Consider the following 17,689-nt stretch of genomic DNA (forward strand, 5'->3'; position numbering starts at 1 on the left):
GGGACTGTTACATTAATCACAATGATGTTGATATATGCATCCTGCCAACATGTGCCCAATTGAGACTGCCAGAGAGCTTATTAGCTAATAAAACCATTTCAGACAATCGGCTTCATCAAACTGCCACACAAGGAAACACTGTAACTGATGAAATGCAGAAAGAAAAAAAACATTACATTGTTTTTTACAAATGTTGACTAATTTTGAAAATCCTGCAAATTCAAGACTTTGGTTATAAAGATATGTTTGAGCCAATTACACGCTAAAGTTGTCTCTACTTACATATTATCTCGCAGTATCTGAAGAATCATGACAAAATAAAATGTATTCGATTTGTTTTATTTCAATACAATACATGACTAAAACAGATAAAGAATCACTCAAAGAACTATTTTACAACACAAATACAACATACACAGTGATCTAGAAGACAACCCCCTTTCTAAATCGCGATTTCTGTCCGAATCATTTTTATATAGAGCATTCAAATAACTTTTACAAAACAAATACAACTTAAACATTGCGCGACGCGACAATCACAAGCCGTCTGTAGTGTCGCGTCGCGCCGGTCGCGTACGGTGTAAACACGGTAATTCCAAATATGAAAGCCTGAAAAGAAACAGCTGAAATCTCAGGTTTTCAGTTAGGCTAACACATTTCTCTTAATAATGATTCTAATAGCATATATGCAATCAGCTTTGTAAGAGTTTAAAGATTCTTGGCACCGACGAGAGTGATTTGGATACTCCGAGCCTTCATTTCTCGTGACATCTGACACCAAACGCAGGGTGTGCAGAATGTGGACACCAGACAGTCACTACACATAGTGCCCTGCAACAAGCACAAAGTTATGATGTCATATGGGGTAAATCGCCACCGTGTAAATAATTCCAAAATAACAACAATACTGAAATGGTCGTTTTCAATTAAGGAGGTTGGCAATTGTAACCTTGATCCCATAACGATGGCGCATCGAGACTCTCATGGACATCGTTATAGGTGGAACAATCCCAAAGAAATCCAGCAGGGGGAGACATAAACACTCGCCAAGGCGCTTGGTTTTAACACAGGCGAAACACCAGTAACACCAGAAACCAAAGCAGCCTGTTCACAGAGAGCAGTATAGTTAAAATGATCCTGAACTAGGTACATAGGTGTAATATATTTTACAAGCCACTGAGACACACAAGCAGACACATAGTACGCTAGAGATTTTATCTTAGTAGGCCTATTTAAGGTGTTTAACTTACATTCAGGCACATCATCACAGCAATCACAAATGCCTGACCCCCATTTATCAGATTCTCTGGAGATCATAACAGGTTGTGGCTGCGTGAATATCATTGTGTTTGACATGTTTACAGCTAAAAGAGGAAAACAAACAGAAAGACATGATGTGATTACGGCACAACAATCTCTCTATAGTGATAAGATGCATGGATTTCATCATTTTGACGAATTAGAAAGGAAAAGGTATGGAAATAAGGGTTTGTTTGTTAATATTAGTTAATGCATTAGCTAAAATGATCGAGCAATGAGCAATCTAGGCCTAGTTTCTCTGCATTTATTATTTTTTAATAATAGTTAATGCCAATACACTTGTTCATGATAGTTAAGTGTGTGCATAAATAATCTCACGTTAAGGGTTAGGGTTAATGTATAACATGAGTTAAGATTAATAAATGCTGAAGAAGTATTGTTCATTGTTAGCAAATGCATTAACAAAAACAACATTATGTAAAGTTTTACGGAATAGAACTCACAAAAAAACATTTGAAATTTTGATATTTAACTAATAAAAAAGTATCAGTTAATAATATTTATATCCTAAAACAAAAGGCCATTATCATCCTAAAATAACAGGGAAGAGTTATATAAAACCAGTTCAGATCTTAAATATTTGTGTAGTTCTACACTCACCCGGTGTGTTGTCAGGATGTTGGAGATGTTTCAGAAGCAGATGTTTGTATCTAGCGACCACGATCTTGCTCTTATCGTCATGTGATGACAAACAAAAATAAATGATCTTCCTAGGCACTACAAACTTGAAAACCTCCTTAACCTGTTAGACCCGAACAAAGCAGCATCCTTAATGTCAAACATACCAAGTGAGGTGTGGAGCAACACTGCATTGGTTTAAAAGCACCCTTGCAGAAAATTCTGCCACACTGTGATTGCCTGACTTGCTGTTTATTGAGAACACCTGTTGCTCTTTATTAATTAGCTCCATTCAACTAGGTGTTCCGGGGCGTTTCAGAAAGAAGGTTCAGTGAAAATGCGGAGTATAAACCTTTAAATAAGTGTAACTCTGGCTTTTTCTTTTCAGAATGCGAGGCATGTCAAACCTGAGAAAGCGGGATAACTCAAGCCCGTTTCTAAAAGAGAGGTAACTTATACCCTGTCCACACGAACACGGGCATTTTTAAAACCACCGTTTTTTCAATGCGTTTTGGCCGTTCGTCCAGACACAAACGCAGTACACGTCGAAACGTTAGAAACTCGGGTTTCAGTGTTGTCGTGTAGACAGTGAAACCGGAGATTGACGTAACCTGTATAACATTGGAATGCGTGCCGCTTCCTGCTTTATCTAACGTCAGATTCCAGGATTCTGATTGGCCTACACGGGTTTATGGTTAGGGTTATATCGCCACCTGTTGGTTTGGCATGCATTTGACAGTCCTTTATGTCGTGTTTTTGCGTTTAGTTTGGATACAGTGTTTTTTTAAACGAGAAAGGAAAAACTATAAAAATATCCGTGTACTTGTGGACTTGGCCTTATACTCAGAGTCAGTAACCATAGTAACTGATATTTTAACTTCCCTGTGCCTTCATAGCTTTAGGGAAAGGGGAAAAGTGTGGAAAGGATTGATCAGAAATGCAATTACCTTAAGTATGAAATATTGCTTCAGAGATTTAGAAAGAACAACATCCAAACAAACGGACCAAACATTCTTACATTTCAATCTCATCATATTAAGAGAAACCATTCATTCAAACTCAAACAATGATAATAGCATCAGAGTTTTAAGGACAAGGATAAATCTTACAACTGTTCTCTAGTCAGTTAAACGACATCTCAATGTATCATGTTAAACATGCATCCATAAAACATTTCACTTAAATTCCACTTATGAAATGTAGATTAATGAAAGACTTGGTGAGTCAAGTTGTTTTTATTTGTCACAATGTTTCAAAGCAGATTAGCTGAAAATCGTTTTATCTTTATTGTCATTAAATCTTGAGTGGAAACCAACCTATGCCCAGATTTCTGATAAAGCTGCCTGTCAACAAGATGTGTCAAGACTGTGTTTTCTGTGTTTTGAAAGTGTACATAGTCCTGTTAGGATCTATAAGGCGGAAAAAAACTTGTCTGGAAAACAAATAATATAATCACCATAATAATATAAACAATTTAATCTCATGTCATGCTCGGTAAAAAAATATATTTTATCTTTAGTCTCATTCTGGGATAAACTGCACCTATAAATTCAACTTCAGTGGGTTTGAATGATGTTGCAAGCATGAGCTAAAGCAGATGTGGTAGGTCCTCTTCTGTAATCTCGGTACGGATTATTTATTCGGTAACAGGATTAAAATTGATAACCCCTATTTTTGCTCGAGACTCAAGAGTTATGACGTAAGGGGGTGTAGCGCTGCATGGGATATCCCCGAGTTATCATTCTTGGATGTAAACAGAAAAAGATCACAAAATATTCATTTTTCGCGGTGTTTATCCCAACACATCACACTTATTTCTATTTAGCTGATTGTGTGAGGGACTAATGTTCCTATCGTTCTCAGACGATTTGTTCTTACACCGCATCCTGAAAGATACAGGACACGACGGTCATTACTGAGGGATGCTGCTACAACGCGTTGTTTCCGGTGTATCACTCCAGATACATAAAACATTTTTCTCTCCAAAAACTGTTCGCGTATAGACCAAAAAATAACATTCATGGTACCGGTGGGGTTTTCTCCGTTTCGTCGCGATTGTATCATCTGAATGCTGTACTGTTGCGGAGGCAGGGAGAAGGGGGAGAAGGAGCACACGGGCGCGGAGGAGGCGTTGATGAGCAGCGGGGTAACGGACACCGACACTCCGGCCGCAGGGATGTTGGAGATAGCGGACATGCCCGAGCTACTGCCTCCTTCCGGACAGCTTGAAGAGAGCCCCCGTGGATCAGCGTGTGATGTGGAAGATTTGCAGGGAGAGTTTAAGGACCGCTTGAGGCACGACTCTCCCCAGAGAAGGTTAGGCCAGAGGGCCCCCAAACTCGGACAGATCGGACGATCGAAAAGAGGTTGGTAGCCTTTTGCTATTCCGTTTCCCTTATTGTCTGATTTATTACCTCAAACAAGCACTTTTGCATTGATCATTTTTATTATTTTAGTAGGCATGTCACTTTGATTAGTAATACCAATAACAATTGACGGATTGTTAACATAAGTTTTTTCTATAAAAGTACCTACATTGTGAAGTAACGCAAACACTAAAAGCATAACCCAGTTTTTGACTCTGGATAAAGTTTGTGAACTTTACTTTAGTTGTAATAGAGGACGAAGATTTGGAAGATGTACTGAACAACAACAACAACGACGGAGCGCTACCTGTGCCTCCCAGCAATGCGCCATCCTGAGCCTCCGCATAGTCTTAAAATTCTGGACCAGCCACTCTTGAAATCTGCCACGGGTCAATGGGGACACTTTCAAGTAGAAGAAAAGAAAGACACCCATCAGATTCACACGAGATCTGCATGCGTTTCAGCTGTAGTTTACTAGTCCCTGCGCATGGCAGCAGCAGTCACAAAAGGTCACGCAGGTGATTTATTGCGTTGTAGCTTCTTTGGTAGACAAGAGCTGGGAGGCCTATTACATATGTGCCTCTCAGAAGGAGAAAAGCTCATAGTCTAATTAATTTCTGACCAAAGGTTAAGACCAGCAAATGTAGACATTGTAGATACAGGAGATATGTTGTTATGAATGTGTGTTCTTTCACGTTTGGTATATTTGGCATATTTAAACGACAAGAAAAATATAGGTCTACAATGTTGTACTGTGTGTCTCAAGATTTGCTACTTCTCTAGAGGGGTTGCATCTCAAGCTTCAGATGTTTACACTCTTTTTTGCCTTGTGACATGTTGCATGATCCATTATGTGGTTATCACTTCAAATTGCTATGCACATGCTTGATTATTGCCATGATACAATGTACTCTCAAATAAAACATTATTTTATCAGACATGCTAAATTAGATGTCTGATAAACAAAATTAGAGTGCTAATTTTGACACAGATGGACAATTTATACTTTTATGATTGATTTACGTATTGCAGTATAGAACAGGAAATAAAAAAATATAACTATCCATACATGTCAATAAATCACACAAACCTGAGACAGTAGTCAAATTTCTTTATTATTATCAGATTGTACAAGTAAAATTGAATTATTCATATTTTAATTAATAATAGTTAAGATGATGGAGATGATACTTTATGGGCTAATTTGATTCAATTTATTGCAACCGTGCAACACATTAAAAGTCAAAACATAAAATTCACCTTTCTTTCTGGGGAAAAAGGAATAAGGTAATAAACTAGACCTAGACTTATCTCCCTATTGGACTCTATTTCTTGACCGCCGAAGGGGTGCCATTTGCTGAATGAAACATGTAAAAATCAAACCTTTTTCTTTTTTTCGACGCAGAATCTAACACGCGTTTTACTATTCAAAATGTGTATTGGTCAATCTCAGAAAATATTTTTTTCAGGATGGACTAAAGCCACATGGCGACCATGGTAATAACATGCAGGACATTATTTTTATAAACAAATAACTTTTAAGAAAAAAATAGATAACATGACTGTATGTTGAGATTCAGTCTCCGGTCATAGCTGAAATATACAATACACAATTTTAATAACATGGTCTTCAGAAGACCAAGATTATGAAAGTTTTTGCTCTAATTATATCTTATGGAACGTTTTAAGGTTTTCTGAGGTGAGGGTGTGTTAGGGCAGGGCCGGTTCTAAACATTTGGAGGCCCTAGGCGAAATGTATCTATTAAATCTATATAGTCTAACCGTATGGGATGATGTAATGCAGCCGGAGAATATAAACGTTGACAGTCTGATCAGGCAGAGGATCTTCTTGTATCACACTGAAGGGGTTTGTTCCACAATAACAACACTCACTTTAATTCACTGATACGATATAGTGATACATATCCAACTGTTTACACTGTTTTCATGTGTTTTTGACATAAACAGATCTCAACACGCATTGACCACCATACTAAAAAACAATGCTATCAAAAGTGCCCCAGAACTGTTTGCTTACAATCTTCAAAATGTCTTCATCTGTGTTCAGCAGAACAGAAAAAATGATAAGTATTTTTCTTACTATGGGAGTCAATGGGTGTTGAGATATTTTGGGTTATAAGCATTATACCAAATATCTTTCTCCGTGGTCATCAGAACCAAGAAATGTACAAATTTGGAACAACTCGAAGGTGAGTCGGTTAAATGATGACATCATTTTCATTTTTGGGTAAGGAATCACGTTAATGTGCAGGGCACTTCGCTTAATAATAAAATGTATTTTGAAGTTACTATTTATGCATTTTTTTGAACAAATAATGGCCAGAGGAGTGGGGACAGAAATGTCTCAAAATACTGACTGAAAGGAGATACATTAGCAACAAATAACCAGTGGATGGCAGCAGAGAGCAAAAAGCGCTTATAGAACAAACATTTAATGGAAAAGCACCTAGAATTCTTCTTTTGAGAAGACAACCGCCCATCCTCTGAGAGGTATCTGCAGGTCGGAGAACTGGGCGTACCGAAAGGTGGGAGCGTACCGAAAGGTAGGGGAGTGCAGAAAGGTCTTTTTCAATTGGACACGAAAGCTCCCTGTTCAGCATCAGCTTGAACGCTATTGGCCTACATCTAAAGCCACTTTTCCCAGTGGTGTTTTTGTATCGAAGTATGAAACCAAGAATCGGCAGTTGATTTATAAAGAGCCTATTTTAAAATTGGCCTCGACGCGAATCTAATGTGTGACGTCATCACCAGGCTGTTGGCGCCACCAAGAACAGTTTTGATGGCAGCAAATAAACCTCAAATTGCCGCTGCCTCTAATATCACTTAAGTGGTAATAGGATTATTTAGTTTATAGTTTTGGTTACATTTCATAATGGACAATCGTTGTTATGATGAATCTTTCGAGACTAATCATTTTGACTTATGTCAGTCAGAGTTTAAGTATACACTGTATGTATTTATTAGTTAAAGGTAGTCTTGGAGCACTGCTCTTTTGACTGAATTGTTTTTCTGCCTGAAATGATTTAGTATATGGAAACAAAAACATGCAGAAAAAGACTAAAATACTCATAAAACATAACAAAGGCTGCTTATAGATGAGTAAGAGCTATTTACTTACGCCTACCTTCTGTTATTTATTATTAAGCAATTTAACAAAAACACAGACTTGTCCTAATATAATTTTATTTCCTTTTTAAGTCCTTGTTATCAAAAATTCACAACCTTTGCATAACACACCTTATTGCGATCTTCTTCCTGAAATGACGCGAGTGTGGTTACGCTAATGAAAAGCTTTCGACACGCCCCCTACTTTCGGCACACCTCTACCTTTCGGCACGCCCCCACCTTTCGACACGCCCGTTTCTTCTTCCAGTGAGTGGCTCTCTTTACATTTGCTGGTAATGATTGTTCGGTTGGGAGTGATAGGCGTGGGTTCCTCTCCCATTGGTAGGCGAACTTATGAACTCGAACTGATATCAATAAGCTTTTTTTTTTTTTTAAGTAAATATTTCTCCGCAGTCAAATTTTAAGCACTGCGTTAAGAAATTAACTAAGCCCTTGACCAAAATCACCTTGTCATTCGTTAAAAGGTAGGCGACTCACGTCACGTTGACGTTATATGCATAGCGTGCCTTTAATGTACACTTGCAACTCCTCAATTTTACTAAATTTATTGAAACAATTTATATAAACACCAAGATAAACAACATTTTTCAGTATCGTTTTACTTTATATCGTTGGCCATAACATGCAAATTAAGCAGGCACACCAAGTCAACATACTATTCTACTGGCCAAGGTATTTGCAAATCATTGACATGGACAAACGTACAATAATTCCACAAAAAGCGTTAGTCTCTTTTAAAAAACCGTTTATTTACATAAAATGTTAATTCTGCGAATCTGACAAAAATCTTAAAAAGTTAAATATTTGCATGAGCTCATCACAGTTATAATATGACTATTCTAAATAGATTGACAGCAACCCACCTCAAGTGGTCCAAACGCAAAGACCTAAGCAAATATTAAATTCAAGAAAAGTGTGACCAGGGTCATACAGGTTTGTTTTTCCGCTCTCATGTTGGCTACAGAACAGAATGGACATGCAGAAAAAAACTTGGTTTGTAACAAGCAGAGATAAAATATTTACAGTTTTTTTTGTCCTGACCAATGAACAAAATGAGTAGTCAGTGTAACCGGAATGACATTGGGGAGCTGACAAAAGACAAAATGTGGCAAAGTTTCACTTTACAAACATAAGAGCCATTCCTTTCACTTTATAACAGTTCAGAGTTCAAGTGTTCATCAAGTCCCTCAGTGAAAGAAACATGTAAATAGTAGACTCTTTTGTGCTACAAAGACAGTACTGTACCTCTATCCTTAACTAACCATCAACAAATGCCCCGCCCTCTATTGTTATCAGCTTTTTCATGATGTTGGAATTGTAGTACCACAAGATTTACCTTGCTTGTAACAGAAAGAACCATCAAGATTTGTGCTTTTAAGAATCGATCTCGGTCATATTATGAATTTTACTATTAGCTTAGTTTCCTTTCATTTTTGCCTGGAACAGCAAAACAAATATTTAACACAAATTCAGGACATGGCTTTACAACAGGCTTTTTGTAACGAAGGGGCCTGAGTGATGATTTGTCTTGGAATGTGCCGCCTTTCATCATCACTAAATAGGGCAGTTTTATGAAATAAGGAACACACTAAAAAAAAAAACCCTTCCTTGTATACGTAACAGAAAATAGAAGTAACCAACTAAATGGTGCTTATCAAAATTAAGAAAACATTTGTGCCTTTTTTATCTGAGGTGGGCTGCTGTATCAGAGCATCAGTAAAAGTCACCCCAGAACAGCGTGTTTGACCTGTTTGTTTGATCACGAGCATACTATCAAATTACAACAAAACCAAATAAAAACCGTTCTCAAATCAGCTGACCAGGGAAACTTTCACCAGCAATCTTCTTTGAGGTCTTCTCCAGTTTGTGGATGACTGATGGGACTCAAACGTACTCCTTGCCACTGCTAGGGGGTCCGGAGGACTTGGTGTATCTGGGAGCTGGTTTACTCTTCGGGCATGAGGCTGCCAACATGATCCCACCCATGATGTCCAGGAAGGCACCTGCCCAGGTGATGAAAATGGCAGAGCCAAACTCGTACCTATAGAAATATTATAATTTGAGAACTAAAGCATATACCATTTTGATGCAAAACACTTTGACTTCCATCCTGGTGTTGTTAAATCAACAAGGAAGAGAACTAAATAGAGAAGTTAAAGCAACAGACAATGATTAAACTTGTTACGGATGTGGATTGCAGCCACATCCTGACTTACTTGGTATTGACAGGTGTGAAGGGGTTGTAGAAGTCTTTGACGATTTGATTTGTGAACCAGCCACAGGCAACAATACTACTGAGAGCTGAGATAAAAAGAGAGATATTTATAAAGTTATTCCTTGAAAAACTCTATCCGTGTAAGTTGCATTTTGTGCAGATCCCAGCATTCTTTGGATATTTTAACCTAATGGAAGTTTTTTGTAGCTTGACGTATACAATTAAATCAGAGAAAGTCTACAAAAGAAAAACAATAAACCCAAGTATAAAAGCAATATTACCTCCAATTAAAATGATTATGCCGCCTGTCATGGCAATGCGAGCTCTTTTAGCCTTGTCATCACCGGCACAGTTTGTGCATTTCATGCCCATGCAGGCCACACCCAGTCCCATCACAGTGAGAATGATCGATACAATCATCAGGGCACGAGTTGCCTGGAGAGCACCTGAAATGTGGGAGAGAGAAATATTTTAAGCAAGGTGACATTCTATTCTTCACAACTTCTAATAATTTCTTACCATGGGAAAGTAAACACCAGTGGATTTCATTAAACAAAAACAGATTGTTCATCTACTACTGTACCGCGGTTAAAGCGAGTTCAGCACAAAAGGTATGCGTTTCCACACAGTTCAGCTGTTTACAATACAGCCGAATCAAAAGTGTAAGTACAGAAGAATGGCCTTGGAAACGGCCCAATTCTCCACAGGCTTTTGTTGCGCCCTGTGATTCACCAGTAAAGCCCTTCCCCCTCTACACCTGCAGTCAGGTGCAACAGAGACCGGTTCCAACCGGAAGCCTCCTTTGAGAGAAGGGAAGATTGCACATATGTGGGCAGCAGTTTGCCCTTTAGCTCCATTGAAAAGGAACAGGTTTGACTAGCTACGGGAGGGAGTATACAAGTTCGTTTTTAGTGTCTAGGTTCAACAATCTAGGTAGGCCTACAATTTATTTGGCCTGTGGGATTGGCTTGATTCAGCTTTAATTTCAAACCACTTTAACACAAGGTAAAACAACCCAACAGTTTATAAAGTTACTAAACTTACATAGCTACTAAAAACTACAGTCAAGCACATAGGCGACCAAACACATTAAACAGGAAATACTAAACGACTTCTGCTAATCTTGTCACAGCACTTATTTGTCTACACAAACAACACTACAGCCAAATATCACCAAGTAGCAAAAGGTCTTGTTTGAATGAGATTAAAATGAAAACACGCACTGATAAGAGTTAGTTTTACACAACTCTTATCAAAGCCACTGATATGGTAGCAGATTTAATGACTTAAGCACATTTTAAAAAGGGTCATAAACGCACTGGAAATAAATTATGATCATAAAGTTGAATGAGAGCGAGAGTTTGGGTCAAAGTAATGAAACAATCACCGAAAGTGTACACAATCAGACTGTCTATTAAAAAAAAAATGAACGGCTCTTTTTTTTAGTGCACTTTTGTTTGCGTTTTAACAAGGTGTTGGCAAAACACTTGAGTGATTCAAAGACAATCTACACCCCCCACACAGGTACAGAAGCACCAAGCTTCCGCAAGAGAACAAAGGGTGGGAGTCACGCCCGTATAATCATTCCTTGAAGTAAAAGCGTAACCCAAGCGTATCACCCAGAACGTCAGCCTAACGTTTATCTTTGTTGCAAAGTTCACCCTAATTATAAAATAAAAACAAAAGAGATCATTATCTAAAAACTCGCAGCTCCGCGGGAATATCTGTGTATCTATTTACTGTGAAGACAAACATTCTTTTAAATGTAATAATATAATTATCAGAATACATTTTGTATTCACGCAACAAAAACAATGATTTATCAAAAAAAAGAAATGCGCGGAATACAGGTGAGTGTCTGGTAACCTGAGACAAGTAGGGTGAGTATAGGGCGTGGACGGCGTTTGGTGTGCTTTGTGTGCCGTCTGAAAAAGACTTTACCATTTTACCGCCATACTGTTAAACATGAATTTGAATATATATATATATATTCTGAATAGCTATTCTGGTTAACATACAACACTTACAGGTGTAGGATAAATTATAATAATCCAACTCACTAAAGGTATACGACACACTGGGAACAAATGTTATTGGTATGTCACCAAAACAGTCTAAAATATTCGTATCATTATCACCACCGTGTGAAGAAAGCGACTGTATTTCACCTCGGAATGCAGAACGCACTTGCGCGTTCCGGTCTTCCACTTCCCTAAGCAACGGCTTTAACGAGTTCACCAAGTTACCGCAACTCGTATTATAAAAATGCTTAGGGAGGCTTCATGAAGTTAACTAAGTGTTGTGAGAACAATAAGGCAAACTGACTTTAGTAGATAGTTTTCTTTATAAAAATGTGTCTGTTTCGCACTTACTGTCGAGTTGAAGGATGGAGTCATACACCTTGCACTGGATTTGTCCGGTGCTTTGAAAAGCGCACGACATCCAAAGGCCAGAGTACATCGCTATCGCCGTGATGATATTGTCTCCAACGTAGGCAGACATCTTCCATTGAGGCATGATCGTGCCAATTATGAGCCCAATCAAACCAAGAAGAGATAGAGTAAAGCCCAGCAGCTGCATTCCTTTATTTGCCATCTTCTAAGCTTTCAAGATCAACTAGCAACTATAACTTTAACTTTCTGATATTCGAAAACGACAAAAGATTGCTCCAAAAGTCTGTTTGGTTTCCGTAATCCACCGACTTTGAAGACAAGGTGTTCGAAAATGTTATTTAAAAGTGCTAAAAACGGGTAAAAGGTATCGTAAATTTTAAAAGATCCGTTAAAAACGCCGTGCACGCAGTCACACGGACACCTGTTGAGAGAAGCCGCACCTTGGAAATGAACGAGCTTCTGATTTGAGCTTTAAAAGTCTCGTCCTCTTTATGGGCGGAGACATTTTCAGTTTCGTCTTTGACGAGTTTTCAAGTGGAGTGGGGGGTTTCGTGACGACACGAGTCGTATGTGTGTGAGTAACGTAACTGATGTTGACTAAGTGATGCTCATACCTTGTCTATTTTTGATACACGAACATTAAATGCCTCCTGAACCAATCTTCCAAAATGTTGAGGTGTGATGTAACCCCACATAACTTGTAAAATAATTGTCGCTAATTACAGAAATAAACTTGTAATCTGTATCTAATTTGAACAATTTAAGGAAGATTGAGGTTTAAAGGGATACCTCCATCAAAAATGAAAATTCTGTCATCGTTTACTCACATTCGAGTTGCTCCAAATCTGCATACATGTCTTAGTTCTGATGAACACAGAGAAAGATATTTGGAAAAATGCTTATAAACAGACAGATTTTGCCCCCCCCCTTCTTTGACTCCCATTGTGGGAAATTACTTTATTATTGTTTTGTTCTGCTAAACACAAAAAAAGACATTTTGAAGAATGTAGGACAGCAAACACTTCTGGGGCACTTTTGACTACCATTGTATTTTCTTCTACTACTGTTGTCAATGGGGAATAAAATCCACCTGGTTATAAGCATTCTTCCACTGCTGTTCATCATAGTTGGTAAATCCCCAAAACACCATTTTGTTTACAAAGAGGAACATATAACCAAATAGACCTGATACTGCTTTTCACATGAGGCAGCTGGTTTTAGTCACTTTGGCCCATCCCATCAGCGTGTACTATCTGACATTATTCCCCCAAATATCAGAAAACACAATCATGTGAAGTGAGGAATGACATCATTACTCAACTTCCTGTTTCACTGTGAACATGGGTGGACATACAGTGGAATGTAAACATTTTAACAGCTGTCGATGTCCTTCCTTGCCATCAATATTTTTACTTATTTATTTGTCCATTCAGTATAATTTATATGAATTCAGGTAGGCTGTTAATAGAATCGTATGCATAATCTGAATATGACAATTCACCTGAATTGCTAAATTGCTGACAAAGCTATACTATATAACATTTGGCTAATTTATAAACTTTGGTTAATTTTGTGCTTAAATGCATTATATTTAATAGAGTAAAAACACTATTAAGAAAGAAATTTATTGCATGTATATACCTCAAAAAAACATGTATCTTATTTTTAAAATATGAGTTTACTAGCAAGCACACATGACAATATGAGGATTCATTTTTAGGCTTGAAACATGACACAAGACCATCAGTCACAATAAAGGGGCAGGAAACCAAATGTGTTGTGAAAAGTAGATAACACACAGGTTATTTTCAGGAAGTAAACATCACCTCTAATGTGGCATTTTAAATATCAGTAAGATTGACAGCATATGAGTTATAATGAACTAGAAAGAAAAGATTGTACAACTCTATAGTAAGTTAGTAATTTTTTACATGAATGAATGACTAATTTTTTTGGCAAAGTGTAAGTGTGTTATTTGTTTAAATAACTTGTACACATAAGAGTATTTTAAATGGTCAGACACTTATTTTTGGAAAGATTCCCATATATTTTTTATCAGTATTGACAAGTACATGTTAAATTCATGACCCTGGCTTATATTGTTTCAAAAACGTCTTGTCAGTACACTTTGTTTCACAATCAGATGTGTGGACTGTTCGGACGTGCTAAATGTTACATCTATACTGTTACAATCTAACAATTTTCAGAGCTTTTCTTTGTAGTTCCTTTCCATTTACTCCTAGTCATTTATAATGACCATTTGTTTAAAAAAATATCATGGTTATTTTCAAGGCATGTTAAACAACAAACATGAGAAAAGGGAGTGTCATATCTGACAATCAATGATGTCACAGGTTTCAGTCAGACTTACAGTCTCTCGTGCGAACGGATCTGTCCTAACAGTTTTTAACTGTGTGGATCTAAAACTACTCGTACTAGGAAGCATGCGAAACTGTTTAGTTAAAAGCATATTTGCTCTAGTTCTCTTTAGGGGAGGGGTTTAGTGTACCAGTACCGGCCAAACAGGTTTTACCATACCACTGAACAGCAACCATGAGAATTATCTGGAATCCAAACCGCACACAAACACACACAGAGAAAGAGATTGTATTTCTCTCTTCACGCACAATCCAATATACACGTCCACATATTATCTCATGCTCTCTTATGCTCCAGTGAGACATTTCACACACACCCAAGTCACTTTCTCATCATGTGCACACAGAGAACGATACAGTCGGGAGTTTATTTTTGACATTGTGTGCAAATGCAAACTTCCTATAAATATCTTCATCATGGCAGTAGAAGAGTATTCCTCTGTGCTTTTTTTATGCGCTGAAGTTGGAATGTCACCTCTATGTTTGGGTGGTGGGGCAGAGGGGTCTTATTAGACACACCCCTAGAATTGTTTAGAGTTCCAAGTAAAGTAATTCAAACTATCATCTGATGGTGACTCAAAGGAGGAGGCAGATGGGACAAGTATCAGTGGAGAATCTCACATTCTCACAAAGATTTGTAGCCTCGTAAATGGTAAATCATTTTATTTTTTATACAACGTAATTAGCTCTATGGTGTTTGCACACATATAGGCTATAATTTGTGGCCGGTAGTATTCTTATCGCTGTGATCTCGTGCACTGTTGCTATGACGACCAAGTTTCGTGGAAACTCTCGCTCTCTGTGTCTAACAAACAAAACACACCGCAGTTTCTACCCGCTACTGTCACCTGTCGGAGATATTCCGGTAGTGTTTAATCCAACCGCTAGGGGGAGTCGTGTACTTCAATTATGGGCTCGCAGAGCATCAGACTGCACCTGACGTCTGTTTCGTTCTTTCCTTTATCAGTGTAATGAATGCTGAACATCACTGAATGTCTAAATGACTCTCTCTCTCCGTTTTGTCACTGCCTTTGTTCTCATTTCTTAGGGTCGGATAACAATAATGTCCATTTACATCCTAATGAGAACAAGAAGGTGAAACGGACAGAATGTGGGAATTAAGGACAGGGGAGCGTGTGTTGGAATGAGATAAAAGTGAAATCAATGGTGATGTTACTCGAGCCTCACAGGGGTGGATAATGAGGGACCTAAAAGATAATGTGTGTCTGTGTGCAAGCTAGAGAGCGTTTGTATAATATATTTATGTACAGCACCAAAATCAATTAGACACTTTATTGCTTTACACAGCAGCAAAAAACTCATTACACCAACTTTAGCCTTATGACCTCTAATTAAGTTACAAATTATTTTTGTTATTAATTATTTACTTGTTCAATAGGTATTATTATTATTATTATTAATTATATCAATTACTACTACTATACTGATAGGATGTAGACCTGACCTTCCTTTGTATACACGAAATATAATGGACAACAAATTTAAAATAACAATATTATTGCAATATTGAAATGTTTTTAGGTTTATATCAAATATATATTTAATAGTAATATCAGATATTAAATATTGCTGTCAGTCAAATTAATCCTTATTTTCTTTAATTTCTGTTTTATCTCTATGCTACGGTGATTTTATATCGATAATTACGTTTTTGATAATTGTAAATACTTGTAATTGTCCTTGTGAAATAAATATAAAGAACCCAATGCTATTATATGTAGCAATTTTATTGTAGTATTTAATGTAGATTATTTTAACCCTGTTGCACTATAAAACAGGCTTGGGTATGTAAATATCAAAAGGACGACTGTTATTATTTCTGTATTGTGCCTCTCAGTGTTTGACATTCCAAGGAAAAGCAAACATTCCCCCCAATCATATCTAAAGCATGTTTCTGAAGTCAAATATTTGTTTATAGACGGTTTCAGCTGCTACAACATAAACAAACGTAATGAGGCTCAAACTTAACTCCTGGTAGACCCTCTCAAAAAACCAATAACTGTTGAGTATGTTTTATTTAATTTTAGTCAAAGTGATCTAAACGTGACCTCTGCGTGTAACCCATCCAGAGAGTAGTGAACACACGCACAGCAAGTCACGTAATCCCAGAGCAGTGGGCAGCTATCACTGCAGTGCCCTTCCCGGGCAACAGTAAGGGGTAAGGTGCCTTGCTCGAGGGCACCTCAGTCGTTACCCGCCGGTCCTGAGAATCGAACCGGCAACCTTCTGGTCACGAGTCCGACTCTCTAACCGATAGGGCACGACTCTCCAATTAATTGTAATATTTTAATACATTGAATAAACACTAACATTTTATTAGAAATTGATATGAATATAAATAAAATGTAAAATAATTTTTTATATTTTAACCAAACACAGACCAGAAGTGAACTTCGTGCCAGGCGTGTGTGTATATACTCAGGGCTCAGTTAAAGTCATGAAGTGTCAAACTGATGGTATTATTTTTATGACATCAATGCACAACCACTCCGACTGAAATCTGCTGACTGAGGTTATGTTTGAATGGTCAGAGCAATATCTACTGCTTCCACTAGAGAGCAGTATTAAACAAGTCTTGAACTCTTCCCAGTGCTTTGAGTCAAAGCCCCTGACGGCTAGTTTAAGTGTTACAATCTGTAAACTCAGCTGCGAGTCGTGACTAATGTTCCAGAGGCCTCAGGCCATAGCTGGAGGATTCATAGAAGAGTTCAAATGCTGTGTAGAACACCAGGTTTGGGTGCACACAGCATACAGAGCGAAAGGCTTTGAGAAAGTGCCATGTTGGATGAAAATCAGCATCTGAGAGATCAGAGAGGCTTATAGGGAAACAAAAGCGTGTGTCTGTGAATGTGTGCCCCCACAGTGTGTGCACTATACTTGAGGCCTGTGCGCGTGTGCGCGTGGACTAAGATTACCGAGGGAAGCCCCGGTCTGAACGCTCAGCCCAGATGGCAAATGTAATGAGGAGCAGCATGCAGTGGTACTTTTCTGACCCTGCCACCCTCGCCTCTCTTTCCCCTTCCTCCCCCGGGGACACTGCATGAATAATGCATGGGTGAATTATTACTTCTAACATTTCGCAGCATTTCCTCCAGAGCACAAGAGTGATTGCAGCGGCTACCCTGCAATCGGCCTTTATGTGGTCAGTTGGAAGTCGTAGCACTTGAATATAAGGGAAAGCAACGGAGCATTTATCACCCCTGACAGATTTGTGCATTACTGTTGTGGTTT

General features: G+C 38.0%; 3 protein-coding genes across 3 annotated transcripts; 1 reads left to right on the forward strand and 2 right to left on the reverse strand.

The window, feature by feature from the left end:
- Nucleotides 1-323: 323 nt before the first annotated feature.
- Nucleotides 324-2,965, reverse strand: ponzr2 (plac8 onzin related protein 2). Its single transcript, XM_056736669.1, has 4 exons — nucleotides 1,921-2,965; nucleotides 1,251-1,364; nucleotides 950-1,104; nucleotides 324-831 (listed from the first exon to the last, which is right to left on the reverse strand). Exons 2-4 carry the CDS (start codon nucleotides 1,354-1,356, stop codon nucleotides 709-711), a joined length of 384 nt encoding a protein of 127 aa, XP_056592647.1. The 5' UTR covers nucleotides 1,357-1,364; nucleotides 1,921-2,965; the 3' UTR covers nucleotides 324-708.
- A 503-nt stretch (nucleotides 2,966-3,468) lies between these two features.
- LOC130411789 (calcium/calmodulin-dependent protein kinase II inhibitor 1-like) lies at nucleotides 3,469-5,398 on the forward strand. The gene is made up of 2 exons (XM_056736668.1): nucleotides 3,469-4,304; nucleotides 4,549-5,398. Exons 1-2 carry the CDS (start codon nucleotides 4,007-4,009, stop codon nucleotides 4,638-4,640), a joined length of 390 nt encoding a protein of 129 aa, XP_056592646.1. The 5' UTR covers nucleotides 3,469-4,006; the 3' UTR covers nucleotides 4,641-5,398.
- Nucleotides 5,399-8,179: 2,781 nt separating this feature from the next.
- Nucleotides 8,180-12,521, reverse strand: cldn7b (claudin 7b). The gene is made up of 4 exons (XM_056737372.1): nucleotides 12,039-12,521; nucleotides 9,948-10,112; nucleotides 9,668-9,752; nucleotides 8,180-9,492 (listed from the first exon to the last, which is right to left on the reverse strand). Exons 1-4 carry the CDS (start codon nucleotides 12,259-12,261, stop codon nucleotides 9,336-9,338), a joined length of 630 nt encoding a protein of 209 aa, XP_056593350.1. The 5' UTR covers nucleotides 12,262-12,521; the 3' UTR covers nucleotides 8,180-9,335.
- Nucleotides 12,522-17,689: the final 5,168 nt, after the last annotated feature.

Source organism: Triplophysa dalaica, chromosome 22, assembly GCF_015846415.1.
Source record: "Triplophysa dalaica isolate WHDGS20190420 chromosome 22, ASM1584641v1, whole genome shotgun sequence".
Taxonomy (NCBI): domain Eukaryota; kingdom Metazoa; phylum Chordata; class Actinopteri; order Cypriniformes; family Nemacheilidae; genus Triplophysa; species Triplophysa dalaica.

Excerpts from the sequence above, each read along its gene's own strand:
- ponzr2 (XM_056736669.1), bottom strand. The coding sequence starts at position 1,356 with ATGTCAAACACAATGATATTCACGCAGCCACAACCTGTTATGATCTCC. Across the intron at positions 1,105-1,250 it reads CTGTGATGATGTGCCTGAAT|GCTGCTTTGGTTTCTGGTGT; the intron begins GTAAGTTAAACA and ends CTCTGTGAACAG. Across the intron at positions 832-949 it reads GCCATCGTTATGGGATCAAG|GGCACTATGTGTAGTGACTG; the intron begins GTTACAATTGCC and ends TGCTTGTTGCAG.
- LOC130411789 (XM_056736668.1), top strand. The coding sequence starts at position 4,007 with ATGCTGTACTGTTGCGGAGGCAGGGAGAAGGGGGAGAAGGAGCACACG. Across the intron at positions 4,305-4,548 it reads GATCGGACGATCGAAAAGAG|TTGTAATAGAGGACGAAGAT; the intron begins GTTGGTAGCCTT and ends ACTTTACTTTAG.
- cldn7b (XM_056737372.1), bottom strand. The coding sequence starts at position 12,261 with ATGGCAAATAAAGGAATGCAGCTGCTGGGCTTTACTCTATCTCTTCTT. Across the intron at positions 9,753-9,947 it reads CATAATCATTTTAATTGGAG|CTCTCAGTAGTATTGTTGCC; the intron begins GTAATATTGCTT and ends TTTTTATCTCAG. Across the intron at positions 9,493-9,667 it reads TTCACACCTGTCAATACCAA|GTACGAGTTTGGCTCTGCCA; the intron begins GTAAGTCAGGAT and ends ATATTTCTATAG.